General features: G+C 26.3%; 2 protein-coding genes across 3 annotated transcripts; one reads left to right on the forward strand and one right to left on the reverse strand.

The window, feature by feature from the left end:
- Positions 1-509: 509 nt before the first annotated feature.
- On the forward strand, positions 510-2503 carry LOC109791096 (putative FBD-associated F-box protein At5g22720). Of its 2 annotated transcripts, none has more exons than XM_020350362.3 (3): positions 510-1564; positions 1684-1851; positions 2096-2503. In XM_020350362.3, exons 1-2 carry the CDS (start codon positions 596-598, stop codon positions 1831-1833), a joined length of 1119 nt encoding a protein of 372 aa, XP_020205951.2. In that variant the 5' UTR covers positions 510-595; the 3' UTR covers positions 1834-1851; positions 2096-2503. The 2 variants fall into 2 exon arrangements, with proteins under 2 accessions (XP_020205951.2, XP_020205944.2); XM_020350355.3 differs by having other exon boundaries at positions 1684-1840.
- A 6818-nt stretch (positions 2504-9321) lies between these two features.
- On the reverse strand, positions 9322-13383 carry LOC109804432 (putative pectinesterase 10). The gene is made up of 4 exons (XM_083063557.1): positions 13055-13383; positions 12112-12361; positions 10955-11158; positions 9322-10411 (listed from the first exon to the last, which is right to left on the reverse strand). The coding sequence occupies exons 1-4, from the start codon at positions 13270-13272 to the stop codon at positions 9923-9925; spliced, it is 1161 nt and encodes a 386-aa protein (XP_082919683.1). The 5' UTR covers positions 13273-13383; the 3' UTR covers positions 9322-9922.
- Between the last annotated feature and the right edge of the window lie 1796 nt (positions 13384-15179).

Genomic DNA, 15179 nt, shown 5'->3' on the forward strand with positions numbered 1-15179 from the left:
ATTCCTGTACGGATTGGTTGACAAAGAAGGGTTCGACATTAGACACTTTTTAGTGATAATTGAAGAAACAGAGTCTGCTCTTCAATTGTTATTAATTGCGGATGCATCAAGAACTCTCTATTCCCGCTCGTAGGGTTGGATTGTTTTGTTTAAGTTTCTTTTAGTTTGATTTTTTTTTATTTTCTTTCTTTATTTTCGAGAAAGAAATTCTTGTACAGATTAGTTGGCAAAAAAGGGTTCGACGTTAGACACTTTTTAGTGATAATTGAAGAAACAGAGTCTGTTATTCAATTATTATTAATTGCAGATGCATCAAGAACTTTCTATCCCCGCTTGTAGGGTTTGGATTGTTTTGTTTAAGTTTCTTTTAGTTTGATTTTTCTTTATTTTCTTTCTTTACATTTGTCACCAAAAAAATGTATGGATTATCGATTTAAAACAATATATCTAACGGTTTAAAATTATCCTCGAGATATGACACACGAGTATCTTCTATAAAAAGATACGACTCAGTAAGACGAAAATGAAATAGAGTTCTTAAAAAATTGTAACTCAGAGAAAAAAAGAAATAGAGAGGAGAGAAATAAAGAAGAAGATGGAGAAAAAAAGTAACTCCATCTATATGTGGGAAGTGAAAAAGGGTTCGATTGGTGTTGGCGAGTGTTCGAAGGGAAAGAGCAGAGCGAAGGAAGACAGGCTGAGCAGCTTACCAAACGAACTTATCCATCGCATACTATCCACTGTGGACGCAAAATTAGCTGTTCAAACGAGTGTTTTGAGTAAGCGATGGAGGCACCTTTGGACTTCCCTTCCAGTCCTAAACTTCCAAGACTCTTCCTTCGACGACCCTGTCCTTTTCCAGTACTTCGTGGATCATGTCTTGTCTCACAGAGACGCTTCCACCAACCTCCAAGTCCTCAACTTTGCGTCCCAAGAGGAACTCCAAGATGAGCATGTTGTAGATTCCATCATTGACTACGTTACTCTCACACCACCCATTTCCGCCACTATTCACTTTCTCTCCATCCTCGCTGAATGCGTCCTGGGGAAGCTCCCTCAGCTCTCTCTCTGTCAATCCCTCACCACTCTCAAGCTCTCTCACATATCCACTGAAACGACATCCTTTGATGTCGTTTCTCTCAAACAGCTCTACCTTTTTGACTGTCGATTCGAGTGTGGGGTGGAAGAGCTTCTCGATCCTTTCGAGGGTTGTGTTAATTTGACATGCTTGTCTCTTCATCGGTGTAACTATTATGGCGGATTTGAAACCTTTAGAATCTTCGCCCCTCAGCTCACCAACTTGAGCATCTCGTGGATGAGAATCGATGAAGTGTTTGATTCTGATTGTGTCATTGAGCTTTCCACACCAAAGCTTCAATATTTTACATACTGTGACACTGATCTGTATGATTTTTCCGCTGAGGTCGACCTTCCCTGCGTGGAGGAAGTGGATATTGATGTGTGGTGTTTGAACAAGGACACTGACTTGCTCCTTCGGATGATTGAATTGTTTGAAATGATGGAGAGTGCCGAGTTTGTAACTTTATCACCCGATATGATTGATGTAAGTATAAATATTTGTCAAATATGGTAACTATTTTGATTACTAGTTGTTACCTTACTATAGTTAGAAGTGTGAAGTTTGAACTAAATTCTTGTTTGTCTTAATTTGATATTTCCTAGGTTATGTCTATGTTTCCTGATATACTTGATGGTCGGTCTTCCCCCTTCACTAGAATGCAGAATTTTGAGTTAAACAGGGATACACCTTCTGTACCTCCTAATGTCATGGCCTACTTATTTGCTGGATCTCCTGGATTTCGTTTCAATTGATGAGAAGGTATGAAAAAGGTATATAAAACCTCTTTTATTAATGAAACTGTAACGCAATCACTATTTTTGAGCCTGGAAGTTCACTGTTGTATAAAATCCAAATGCAATATTTAACACTTGTGTGGTCTTGGTTTTGGCCCTTGTGACGGGCAAGTATGGATCATATGGCAGAATATCAATCTTCAAAAGGCCTGCAGATAAAGGTTGTGATGTTTTAATTCCACATTGAAATCAATTACAAATCCTATGCTTTCTTTTACAGGTGCAAAACAATCTGATTGAAGATGGTTACTTGCCAAGTTGGACGGTTTTATCTTTTGGAGAATAAAAGTTGTTTTTCTTGGTCTTAACAATGAAGAACTCGAGTTTTTTTTTTTTCTTTTTTTCTTTTCAGAGGAACAGTGGTCTTGCTGATAATTTGCTAAGTATGCAGCAAAGAGGGGTTGCCTTGTATTTCTTAGTCTGTGTCATATTTGCCACTAATGGTGATCAGTTATTTTGTGATATTAGACGCTGTTGTTGTAAATAGCCAATGAAGGGAGCCTTTTTGCGCTCTAATTATGTAGATTGCCTGTTACTTTGGGAATCTTATCTATTTATCGCAACAGCCAGATTCTGTTATATCAAATTTATTATATTTTCCTTTTGATGCTCAAAATATTCATTTACAGTCTTTGAACTTGATAGAGATGCCAGCTGCTGCTCTTTTAGTTTTAGTTTGGCCTGCGAGTTATTTATTTATTATTATTCAATCATGATTAAATGCAGAAAAAATTCAATCTGGGTTGTTTGATTGGCCTGAAAATGATGCATCTTGCAATCAATACATGTTTTTCTAATAGATTCGCCCCCATAAGGCTTACTACTTTGTTCTTCAAACATGAATTGAGATATATCAACTTCTTTCATCTGAATATGACAAGCTGCACCGACCTTTTTATGAAAAACTTTTGCACACACCAACGTTTTCTTGCTGTAGACATTGCATTTTAAAAAATTATTGGTACCAAAGGGTCAAAGAGAGGGAAGCGTAATATGAACGAAATTATTTCATAAACTTGTTTCGCTGAGCCAGAATATGTGAAAGACGTCATCCGCATGTTTGGATAAATTTTAAGCTATAATTAACTTGAGTAAGTTATGAGATAGTTTTCACATAAATAATTTATTCACAAGTTTATCTTATCTTATAAAAAAGAATTATTTTATTTTATTTTTCTTTTTTATTTTCTTTTCTTATAAGTGTTTATATATTATAAAGAAGTTTATTTAACCAAACAATGTATTTTATAATTTTGAGACTATTTGGATAGGTTTCTCCAACAACATTTTTAAGAGAAGAAAATAAGAAAAAATAATTTTCATAAGTTATAATTAGTTTATACCTGATTTTAAAGTATATTTTGGAAAAGTTAATATGAAAGAGTTTTTAAAAATTGATTTATACACAGGTTAATTATAATTTTTTTAAAACTTATTTTATTTTCTCTTTTGTATGTTCTACTTTTTGAAATACTTTAAGAGCAATCTAACCTTATATAAACATAAAACATAAATTAAGTATAACACTAGCAATTTTGGTTGTTTCATAAAATCTGCTAGAATTCTTTTATAACAATCCTCACATGCCAGTGGTGGCTACCTCCACATGCAAAATCTAATGTGCAAAGGCTAAGAAATGCAAAAGCAAAAATACATACAGTAGAAACTCTTTAAATTAATACTCGGTAAATTAATAAACTTTTTAAAATAATAAATTTGTCCGGTCTTGACTTGGGCTAATATAAAAAATTAAAAAACTCGGTAAAATAATAAGATAATAATTTTTCGGGAGATCCTTTTATAATTTTCGGTCTCAAGAAAATCATAAATTAATAATTCATAGAAACTGAAAAAAAAATATTACACTCTATTGAAATATGATTCAATAGTTGTCTGTTTTCCTTTAAAGTTCAAGTTTATTTGGAGCTCATTTCTAACTTTTCTTATTGTATCCAATAGCTCAGGTGTTGTATTTTTGTATTTTTTTAAGAGGCATAGACTAATTTACCTTTTTATTTGGTATGTACAGTATAATTACTTAAAAACTCTTTAAATTAATAATTATTAATTTATCAATAAATTAATAACTTTCTAAATTAATAAATTTCTCCGGTCCTGACATTATTAATTTAAAGAGATTCTACTGTATTTAGTGATATGAATTTCGGGTGTAAATATTCACTTTGGTCACTGAATTTAGAAGATAGAACCAAATTAATTTTTAAAACTAAAAAATTGTCAAAATAAATCCCTAAAAGTATATATTGATAATTACATTAATCCAAAATTAAAAAATTTATGATTAAAGTGATAATATTACTACATATTTAAGAACTAAAATGATAATAAATAATTAAATTTAATATTTTAGTGATTTATTTTATAATTTTTTAGTTTAAACAATTAATATGATAACGATGTTTAAATTTAAGGATCAAATTTAGTATTGATTTACTTGAATTTTAGGTCAAAGATATCCTTACCATTATCTTATTTTTAAGGCTTTCTTTTGCAATTGATTAAATGATACTTGCATAAGTTTAGACTCGTATTTGAATTCTCTCCTATTAATTAATAGGGTTGAAGAGAAAGTACACAACTTTTATCAAATAAGGATTAATTATATTTGGTGATGGGACCTAAAACATACCCCTATGCAAGCCAGTGAATAAACACTAGTTCGACATTCATTTTTAAGGAAAATAATATGATTAAATTATATTTTATTATTTAATTTTAATTTTTATTTTGATTTTTATATATTAAAAAATTATTTTAGTTATCTATCTTTAAAATTTAGTCATTTATTTCATCTGAATATAGTGACCATCTTTTTGACAAAATTTTAAATATTTTTTTACTAATTCAAGATGGAAAACTTATTTTATTAAATTCAATTATATGAAATTATTAAATATGATTAATTTTTTGAAAAGAATATAAATATAATAAAACTTGTATAAAAAATAAATCTCAGACAATCATAAAAGAAATGTATTAATAGATTTTTTTTTATTTTATAGTTACTTGGTAGACAATTTTAATGAAAATTTAATTATATTTATGACTCTTTTTTTTTTTTTGGAAATTAATTAGATCCAATAGTTTTTATGTAGTTAAATTTAATGAGACACGTATTAAATCAAACAAAATAATTCAAGATTATGATACAAAATTAAAAAATATCATTTTTCTTAAAAGATCAAATTAATCTAAATTAAAAGATAAAAAATCAAATTATTTTTAAAAAAATAAAAGCAAAAATATAATTTAATCAAAATAATATATATATATATATATATATATATATATATATATATATGGGAAATGCTAATATACTCCCACCTATTTTTTAGTGCGAGTATGTTAACAACTTATACCAAAATTTTAAGACAAGAAAATCATTCATTTCTTTTGATTTGATTAATTTGTATAAAGAATATTATAGTCATTTCTAACTCCTATTAAATTCCTTCTCCAACCCATTTCTCTTTCTTATTAAATATCTTTTCTAACTCATTTATCTCTCTCCTATTAAATTTTTTCTCTAACTCATTTATCCCATTTCTCTACCTATTAAATATCTTTTCTAACTCATTTATCTCTCTCCTATTAAATTTCATTTCTCTCTCATCTCTCATGATGTCTCCGCTCTCTCTGAACAAATAAAAAATTAATAAATAAAAAAAATTGGAGAATGAAATTAATAAAAGAGAGAAAATATTTTATTTTCTTTTAAAATTAAATTAAATTATTATAATATCATTTATACAAATTATCCAAATCAAAAAAAAATAAATGATTTTCTTATCTAAAATTTTAGTGTAGGCTGCTAACGTACTTCTATTAAAAAATAAGTGAGAATATATTAACATTCCCCTATATATATATATATATAACTTCTCTTATTCCTCGTCAAAACGAAGCAAAAGATGATAGGGAAATAAAAGATACAACATAAAGAAAATCTTTATGATAAAATATGAAAATTAGTATAGCTACCTGTAGAAAGCAACAATAAATAAAGAAAAATAAGTTTGATAAAATAAAAAAAAAAAACTTACACCATGTATTTCGTGTTAAAGCTACTTTTTATTATGTAACAAAGCATAGTTTAAAACTTGGATTGATAGTTTAAAAGACAATAATTGATATAAATAAAATATAGTTTAATAGAAGAAAAAATATAAAATATATATTGTTATAGATGTATTTAATAATTGAGTTGGTGCAGTAGTATGGCAGGGTGGTGCGAGTCCCTAGTTGCAGATGCAGGGTAGCAGCTTCATGCATGAGGCGTGAGTCTCGAGGCGACGCGTAACCCAAACTCGAAATCTTAATACCCAGCCACTTCCATATAATGTCAGTTCAGACTAGTAATGTGTCTGAATTTAGGTGGAGTCGCTTCGATCGATGCCTCCGACACGCTTTTTAAAACTTCTTTTTTTATTCATAAATATCAACTTTTATATACTGTAATTAAATATTAATTAACTTGTCAATTTTGGTGAGATTGATTCATGACAATAGGAGATAATTTTTTTATTTTTTTTATTTATGAATATGATTTGTCTAACATTTTTAAATTCATAATAAAAAATTAATTCATATCTACAGGATGTCACCTTTCATTAAACATATTAACTTTTATATATTTAATATAAACTCTTATATTGTATAAGAATATTTTTAAATAATTTATTGAGAGTTTTTTTTCAAAATAAAATATTTTATTTTATTTATTTATCATAATTATTTATAGATAATTTTTTTTTTAAAAAAAAATTATCAACAAATAAAAATATATTATATATAATTTAAATTATTTATTATAAATCTTAAATATATGAATTATAAATTTTAGTTATATATAATAAATATTTAATTTATACATTATACCATGTTAAAATATTAGTAATATAAACGATAATCAAGTTTAAAATATTGAATCGAGTTTTTTTATTTTAAGACTGAATTAAAATATAAATTGATTGGTTTTAAAATTGTAATACTACAAATATTAGCTAAAAACATTTAAACAAACTTATTTACCATAATATTGAAATATATATTTTGTATTTTTGAGTTTATACAATCTCATTGCTTTCCAATTTAACTTTTTTTTTTTTAAGATAAAACAAAATAAAGTAAGAATTTGAATAAAAATATCATATCTTGTTAGCATGATAAAGAACGAATTATTACATTACAGATAGGATAGTTGATATCATATTTTATCCAATACATATCTTACTGACCAATCATTTTCTTAAATGAAAAATTCAGATTTCAATGCAGATTTACACGGGTAGCAGGCTACATGGTCATTTTGTAAATTGAAATATTTTTTTGCCAACATTATCAGCCAATCTTACATGAAATGGTCAGTGCAACAACGAATTGAGAGGTTACTTGCATTGGGAGTGAAGAATGGAGCTGCAGGAAGAGGAAAGATAAATTTACATGCAAAGTTAGTTGGCCATAGACTTATCTGTTTAGCTACAAAGTCTATGCATTGTAGACTTATTAAATATAAATCCATTCTTGTCTTGTTTAACGGCACATCCACATCACAGTTTTTTAGGGAGTTCACCCACCAGCCAAATTCTACTTAAGATGAGAGATGAGATAAAGATTAAAATAGATAAATAAATGAATTTCTAGAAGAAGAAAAAATTAATTAAAAAAGACATAAGTGAGACTATTATTCAAAAAGAAAAAAGAGTTAAATGAATTTTTATAAAAATTTATTTAAAAGAAAGACTAGAGGTAAAACTATGATTCCAAAATAAAAGAGAGGGAAAAAAGTTAACTGAATTATTGAAATAATTTACTTAAAATATCAAGAAATGAGACTCTAATTTAAAATGTAAAACGAAAGAAGAAAAAAAAAAGAGTGAAATGGATTTTTAGAAAAGTTTATTTGAGACGATTCTGAATAAATTTCTAGAAAATTTCCTTATAACAACAAGATATGCCACTTAAATTGAAAGGGAAACATGAAAGAAAATTAAAAGTGAAATTAACTTTTGGAAAATTAATTTAAACTAGGACAAGATGAGATTATGATTGAAAAAGTAGAGTCAGTGAAAAGGAAGAGTGAAATGAATATTTAAAAATAATAGTACTCACAAAGAAGAACTCGTGTCTTTCATTTAAAGGAAAAGGGGTCTTTCAGGCAAGTTTGCTAAATTTGTAGCAAACCTGAAAAGAAAGTGGAGTTGATGAATTGTTGAGCACATCATTCAAGTGTAATAGAACACATCTTTTTTCCTAATATGAATAAAAAAACTCTTGAGCACTCGTTAAACTATTGTGATTTTTTTTCTCAAAGTTTATAAAATTAAATTAGGAGGCTTGATAATTAAAGTTGATCAATACATAATTTGTTTTATTCATTAGTGGTCTAATTTGGTTTTTCAACTAACAAGAGTTTTGAGCTTATGATTTAGATATGAAAATGAGGGAGATGTTAAATTGTCTCGAATTGTTGAGACTCTAAAATATTTGTTTTAAAAAGTTCATGATCGTTGTAACCTTTTAAAATATTTTTTATGAAAAAAATAAAAATATAAAGAATTTGTATTAATACTTTTCTTGAAAGATAAGGTTAATATTGTTTTTTTTAATTGTATCATTAAATTATTAAATTACTTTTTGTAAGTTTAAACAAAGAGACCAGATATTGTGGAAGATGTTAATTTATCCTTATATGATGATGGGTAATGAGGAGGGTTGGACAATTTTGTGAATTTTGACTTTGAATATGATTATTTGACCAAGTATGTCACTTCCCCTATCACTTATATCTTGCTTCTCAATGGATATTGGAATTTAAAATTATCTATGCATTCTTCATTCGTTCTTGTTTCCACTTATTCCAATTTTGCTTAACATTGACTTATTATCATTATGTTAAGCATGCATCAAGTCTTGTATTAAATAGTTTGTACCTTAATATAATGTGGTCTATTGAAAATGAAAAATTTTAATTTCATTATCCAAACACAATAATTTAAAAATAAAAACATTTCAATTAAAGCGATTACAATTCTTAAAATTCAAAATTTCTTAAAATTTTAAAATCTTCTGCCCAAACACAACCATAATGAAATCATAGATACTAAAATCTTATGATTTGCGATTTGATATTAATATCATGTGTGGAATAATAAATGATTTTGCTTCTTATTATACCCAGATGAATCGTGCAATTCTATATCCCCAATAAAAATCACATGATTCAATATTGCTTTATTACTTTTTGGTACTCACCATTTTTTATCAAAGAAATCACATCTTACTTCTTAGTTATTCAATATTCAATAATGCTTCTTGATGGTTATTTGCATTAGAAGAAGTAACGAATTCACTACCCTAAAAAAAAGTTACGAATTCACGGAGTTGGGCTGCACCTCGGATCCTCTTTCATTTTTTTAACATACCTTTAGCTCTTGAATTGGACCAACGATATTCTCATTTGGGCTTGTTATTGGGCCATCTGAGTGACAGGCTGAGCTCTTTTGGAGGGACCAATGTCACGAATTTCTCAGGTAACCATCATGTCAAAATTATTAACGTACCCACTACCCATAGGTTGAACACCTTCAGTCATCTATATTACATTGAGTTAATCACCTAATCATATAATTGATTACACTGACAACTAATCATATCTTTTAATAATGTCATGTTATTTACTTATTTAATCAAATAAAAAATAAAATAATTTAAAAGATATAATTGATTGTCAGTGTAAAAAAATTTATACTCACAGTGTATGAATGATTAAGTTTATTACATTTCCTCATTAACTAAGTATTAATGACATCAACATCTACACCTTGGTAAAGAATTTAGAGGTAAGTATCCAACATAATTTTATTTTTTACTGTTCAATTTATTTGGATGTATTATAAATAAAATATATAAAGTTAGTCTGAAACTTAGAGTTACTGTATAAAATGCTAATTTAAACTTGAAGTATCTGTACTAATCTTGATTGACATACAATACATGTTAACCTAAGTTTGGGAAGATAAAAACACTAAAATTTAATTGGTAAGTTGGAAAGCCACCCATCTTTGTTGATGTAAGATGATAAAGAAAACTCATTTAACTGCGAATTTAGTGAGGTTTTTTCTCCATTGAACACGTTCTGTAGTGTTTGCACCTGGTCCGGTGCAGTCAACCTCAGCATAAGTAAGTTTGGACCTGCATGCATGTACGTTACAAACATTGAGATAAAAATTAGAAAGTTAAATATAATTATGAAGTGAACCACATGCACGTACTCTTGGCCTCTGTAATTCCAAGCATTCCATCCTTGAGGAGATACTATTGAAGAAAAATATGTTCCGTAAAATATAACTCTTGAATAAGGTCCCCATGCTCTTCCAAGATTCACTTCACCACTTCCAGTTACACTACCTGTTCTGAAAACAAAGCCACTTGTGTCCTTTTCTGAATATCGGGATTGGGCCGTTACAAAACCCGTTGAAGAAGGTTTTTCTTGTGTAGCATTAATGGTACAAGCCTATATACAAGCAAAAGCAAAAATAAATTATTGAAATAGTGTTCCATCGTTACAAATAATTTTAAAACAAAAATATTTATTATATAAATAATTAATTGTAAGTCTTTTACAACATTTACGTGATTTTTTTTTATTGAATGAAAAATATTTAAATATACTTTAAAGTTTCAAAATATTAAATCCAATTCACTTTTTCATTTAATACTTATTTTATAAAATATTAAAAGGATTATACTAAAATTTCATTATTGTCTCTTATCTTATTTTCTGATTTTTTGAGTTTAAAATGTTTAACTTTAGTTCCTCAAAGAATATTTGTTAAACCAAATTGATTTTTCCAACAATTTTTGTGTATAGTACAAATTAAATGTGCATATTACGCGATATTTTTTTCCCCATTTGACTCATCATCAAGTTGATCAAGATAATATAATAAACTAATATAAAGACCAAACTTATCTAATAAAAACATTTTGTAAAAGAAAAAAAAGGATTGATATAAAAATATACATAAAAAATATTATTTTTTAAGATATACATTACCTCATAATAAGATTGACCACCTCCATAAATGAAATCCACCTCACCTTGAATATAGCAATTTTTGAAATAATGACGTCCCAATTCATCAAACAATGTATCTTGATAACTTTTGAAACCACACTCGAGGAAGACAGATTTGTCACCGTATATGGCCGCAGCTGGTGCTGGTTGGATGGGTTGTGATCCCATCAAATTAAATGAGTTCTACATTTTCAATTTAGACATTAAAGACAATATTTGTGCTATTAAATCTCCCTTTTTGTTTCAAAATTTTGGTTGTTTTAACTTTTTAAAGTGAGGAGTATTAATGACACTTTCTTTAACATTCACTTACTATTATTCTCTTCATCATTAGTTCAAATTTATTAAAAATTACAAATTTTATAAATCTTACATTTTATTTAATAAGCTTCTATTCTAATTTAGAGGAGAGATCCATTAAAATTTGTGATTTTCAACCAATAGTAAAAAATAATAAAAAAATATTAGAGTAAATGTTGCTAACATTTATCTTTTAATTTTATTTCAACACTTTGATTCTTTTATGATTCTTTTAAGATTTCAATATATATCTATGTATTTTTTTTCTCAATGATACTCTTAAATATGGTTGAGTAGTTAAAACTAATTTGAATGCAACATTAATGTTGCTTTTGAATGCAAAATTATTAAATGAAAATAATTTAATTAAAATATATAAATTAAATATTTCTTAATTTGTGTATAAAAATTTAAAATAACTAAGTTTTAGAAAGTTCCTATCGTAAATCTACTGTTATCGTTAGAGTCACTGCATCTGTGGTATTGCTCGTTTTAACTCGTTGGGCTGTCACGGTTTTGTCCTTTAAAAGACATCTTGACGAGTTAAGAAGGGAGGATGTTTATAAACTACCTTTAACCTCGACTCCTAAGCGATGTGAGACTTTTAGCCATACCGGAACAAGTCTCACAGTCGAGACTAAGGGTTGTTTATAAACACTAAGGCGTTTTTTGAAAGATAAAACCGTGACAACCCAACCAGTGTCAAAGCAGACAATACCTCAAATACGGTAATCCTAACAATGACAGCAGACTTACGATAGAAACATTATCTAATAAATAATTAAATCGAAGTTTAATTAACAAATTTATTAAACTTTAAAATATCAGTTATTTTAGAAGAAAAAAAATTGAAAGATAAAAAATTTGAGATGAATGAAATATCTTATTACCTCAAAGGTAATGCCGATCACGATGACATTAGGGGGAAAAGAGACGAATATAGCACCCGTGTTTTCGTTTCGGTTTTTGACACTTGATTTAATGGTGGAAGTGCTGTGGTAGCCACTAGATCTAATGGTTGTGACCTCTTTACCAGCTCCTTCTAAAAATATGCATGGCTTATATTCCGAAATTTCAACTTTCTCTCTACATAATTACAATTAACACCTTATATATTAAAAATAAAATATATAATTATTTTGAACAAAAATATTTTAAATTTTATTTTTTAATAAATAAATTTTAGAGATTTTTTTTATATTTAATTAATTTAATTTTCACTTATCATAATTATTTATAAATTATATTTTAATATTTTAAAATAAATTATTAATAAGTAAAAATAATATTGTATTACAATATATTATTTATAATATTAACTACAATATGACATTAAATAAAAAGGTGATAAGACAAATATTATTTGATAATATTAAGATTAAATTATATTTCCTTTCCTATTTTACTCTATAAAAATGATAATAATAAATAATAAAATAAATAAAAATTAAAACAAAATTTACCTTAAATATTATTAAATATTGATTGTGACATTGTTTACTTAATATTGAGTCATTATCAATATTATAATTTTAATAATTAATAAACAAACATATAATTATTAAATTAAAATTATTAGTTTTAAAAAATTAAAGAAAAAATTTATAGATTTAAAATTTAGGGATTAAAATTATAAATTAAATATTATAAAAAATACAATGGTGGAATTTGATTAAAAAACAAAGTAAATACGAAGATATTTTCTAAAATCAAACAATACCTTTAATTTGAGTCTTTGGAAAAACAAAAGCATAATAGAGCATTCATGTTACAGCTTACGTGTAGGTGCCAGCATTTATGTGAAGTTTGACCCATCGATTATTGAATTTCATTATCGAATCAATGGCGGCTTGAACTGTTGTGAATTCTCCTTTGCCTTGTTGATCAACTGTGATGGTGTGTACAATGTTGTTCCCTGCGCAATCCATGGCTCCACCTACCCAGAAAGAAAACCAAAGAAACAACAGAAAAAGAACTGCTCCAGGAATCACTTCCATGACAATTGATCAATGTAGAATATTAATTGCCTTAGCAAACATATGCTTTATCTATTTCATATATAAACTGTGCCCTTGCAAGACTAAAGTGTCTTTTCTGCCCACTTTCATTTCTGATAATTACACAAAAAACCATTATATTATTTTACAATCATTTCACTATATTTATAGTCACTAATTTTTATTGAAGATTGTGAGTACAGTCAACACATTAATAAATTTTCCTTTTTTATATTTTCTCCAATATATATCTCAAAAAATTAAAAAAAATATAAAAATATTTTCTAAAATAGAATACTCTAAGACCTCAGAAACAAAAATCTTTCTAAGCAATCAATTACTACTTAGCTTTGTTTCTAAGGCTTATTTTAAAAAAAATGTTTTTTTTCTTTTTTATAAGAGCTTAATTGTTTAATTTTGTAAATATTTTTATAAGAAAAATTTGTCAATTTTTTTTCGGTAGAAGAAAAAGCTCAAAAAAGTGGGATCAAATATAACCTTATATTTTATTCTCATACAATTAATAGTTAGTTATTTTTTCATACCTGTTTATGGGTGGAAAATTGGAAAAAAGAAGATTAAGGTAATATGGAGAAGAAAAAAAGAAAGAAACAGATAAGGAGGAAATATAGTGGAGGATAATGACAAAAGAAAATGAAAAAGAAAATAGATTAAAAAAAATTACTCTGATTCTTATCATTATAAGATATGATTTTTAAGAAGATCATCATATAATTTTTTTAAGGAATTTTACAAAATTTATAAGAATTAATTTTATTTTTATTAAAGAGTGTGATTATGTGCATTTTTGTTGTTGTTGAATAATAATAGAGAAATTGAGAAATAAATATTTTTTTCTCCCACCTCTTAAACACTCTAATTGTGATTTGTTATTTATCATTTTTAATGTATTGGTGCATAAATTTTGCTCTGAAATAGTAATATTTTCATCTCTCTTTTAACAATTTAATGATGAATAAAAATGATAAAATTGACACATCATAATTTTATTTTAAAAAATAAATATAATCAACTAAAATAACTATTGTACTCATATTAATATGTATGATTTTGTTAAAAGTGTTTTGCAATAAAGGTCGAATGAGGTATTATTAAATATCAAACTTAGGTATAATTTATAGCTGCGGTTGGTATTGTTCTCAATTTAGAATCAAAATTTCACCTGAGTAATATGCATTAATATATATATATTGATTAAATTAATTATTAACTATAAGTTTAACAATCACTAATAAATAGCAAAGGTCGGTAGTTCATATGATTCAATATTTATACTAGTTAACTAAGAATGAGACTAAAATCTCTTACATGACATGAAATTGTGACTAAAAGTACTACTTTATCCCATAAGAATTAATCCAGTAAGAAGGTGTTATATCTTATGTTTATTAAAAAATAATAATAATAACCAATAAATATAATAACTTCCTTTGACCATCTTTTATAAAATATTTAAGAATAAAAAATAAATAAACTTTGTTATACATAATGATAGGTGATGAAATTGTATTTTTAATCTCTCTACTTATGTTAATCCACAATTTTAGTTTTCCTATTTTAAAATAAAGTTATTTAACTTCTTTAATTTTAAAAATATAAAATTTTGGTCTTCTAATCAAATTGATATCTATTAACATTAAGTTTTAACTTTTAATCATATTTAAGTGATAAAACATTTAATAATATAATATTTAACGATAAAAAACTTTAAAAAATATAAATAAAATTTATTAATAAAATAAATACTAATACTTGTTAAAATATCACATTATTTAAATGGTGATATGTTAATAAACAATAACAAAATTTAACAATAAATAAATATTAAGATAACAGTAAAATCAAATTTTTATATTTTCAAAAATAAGAAGACTAATTTATTTTAA

This window comes from Cajanus cajan, chromosome 9 (assembly GCF_000230855.2).
Source record: "Cajanus cajan strain Asha chromosome 9, NIPB_CcT2T_4, whole genome shotgun sequence".
NCBI lineage: Eukaryota > Viridiplantae > Streptophyta > Magnoliopsida > Fabales > Fabaceae > Cajanus > Cajanus cajan.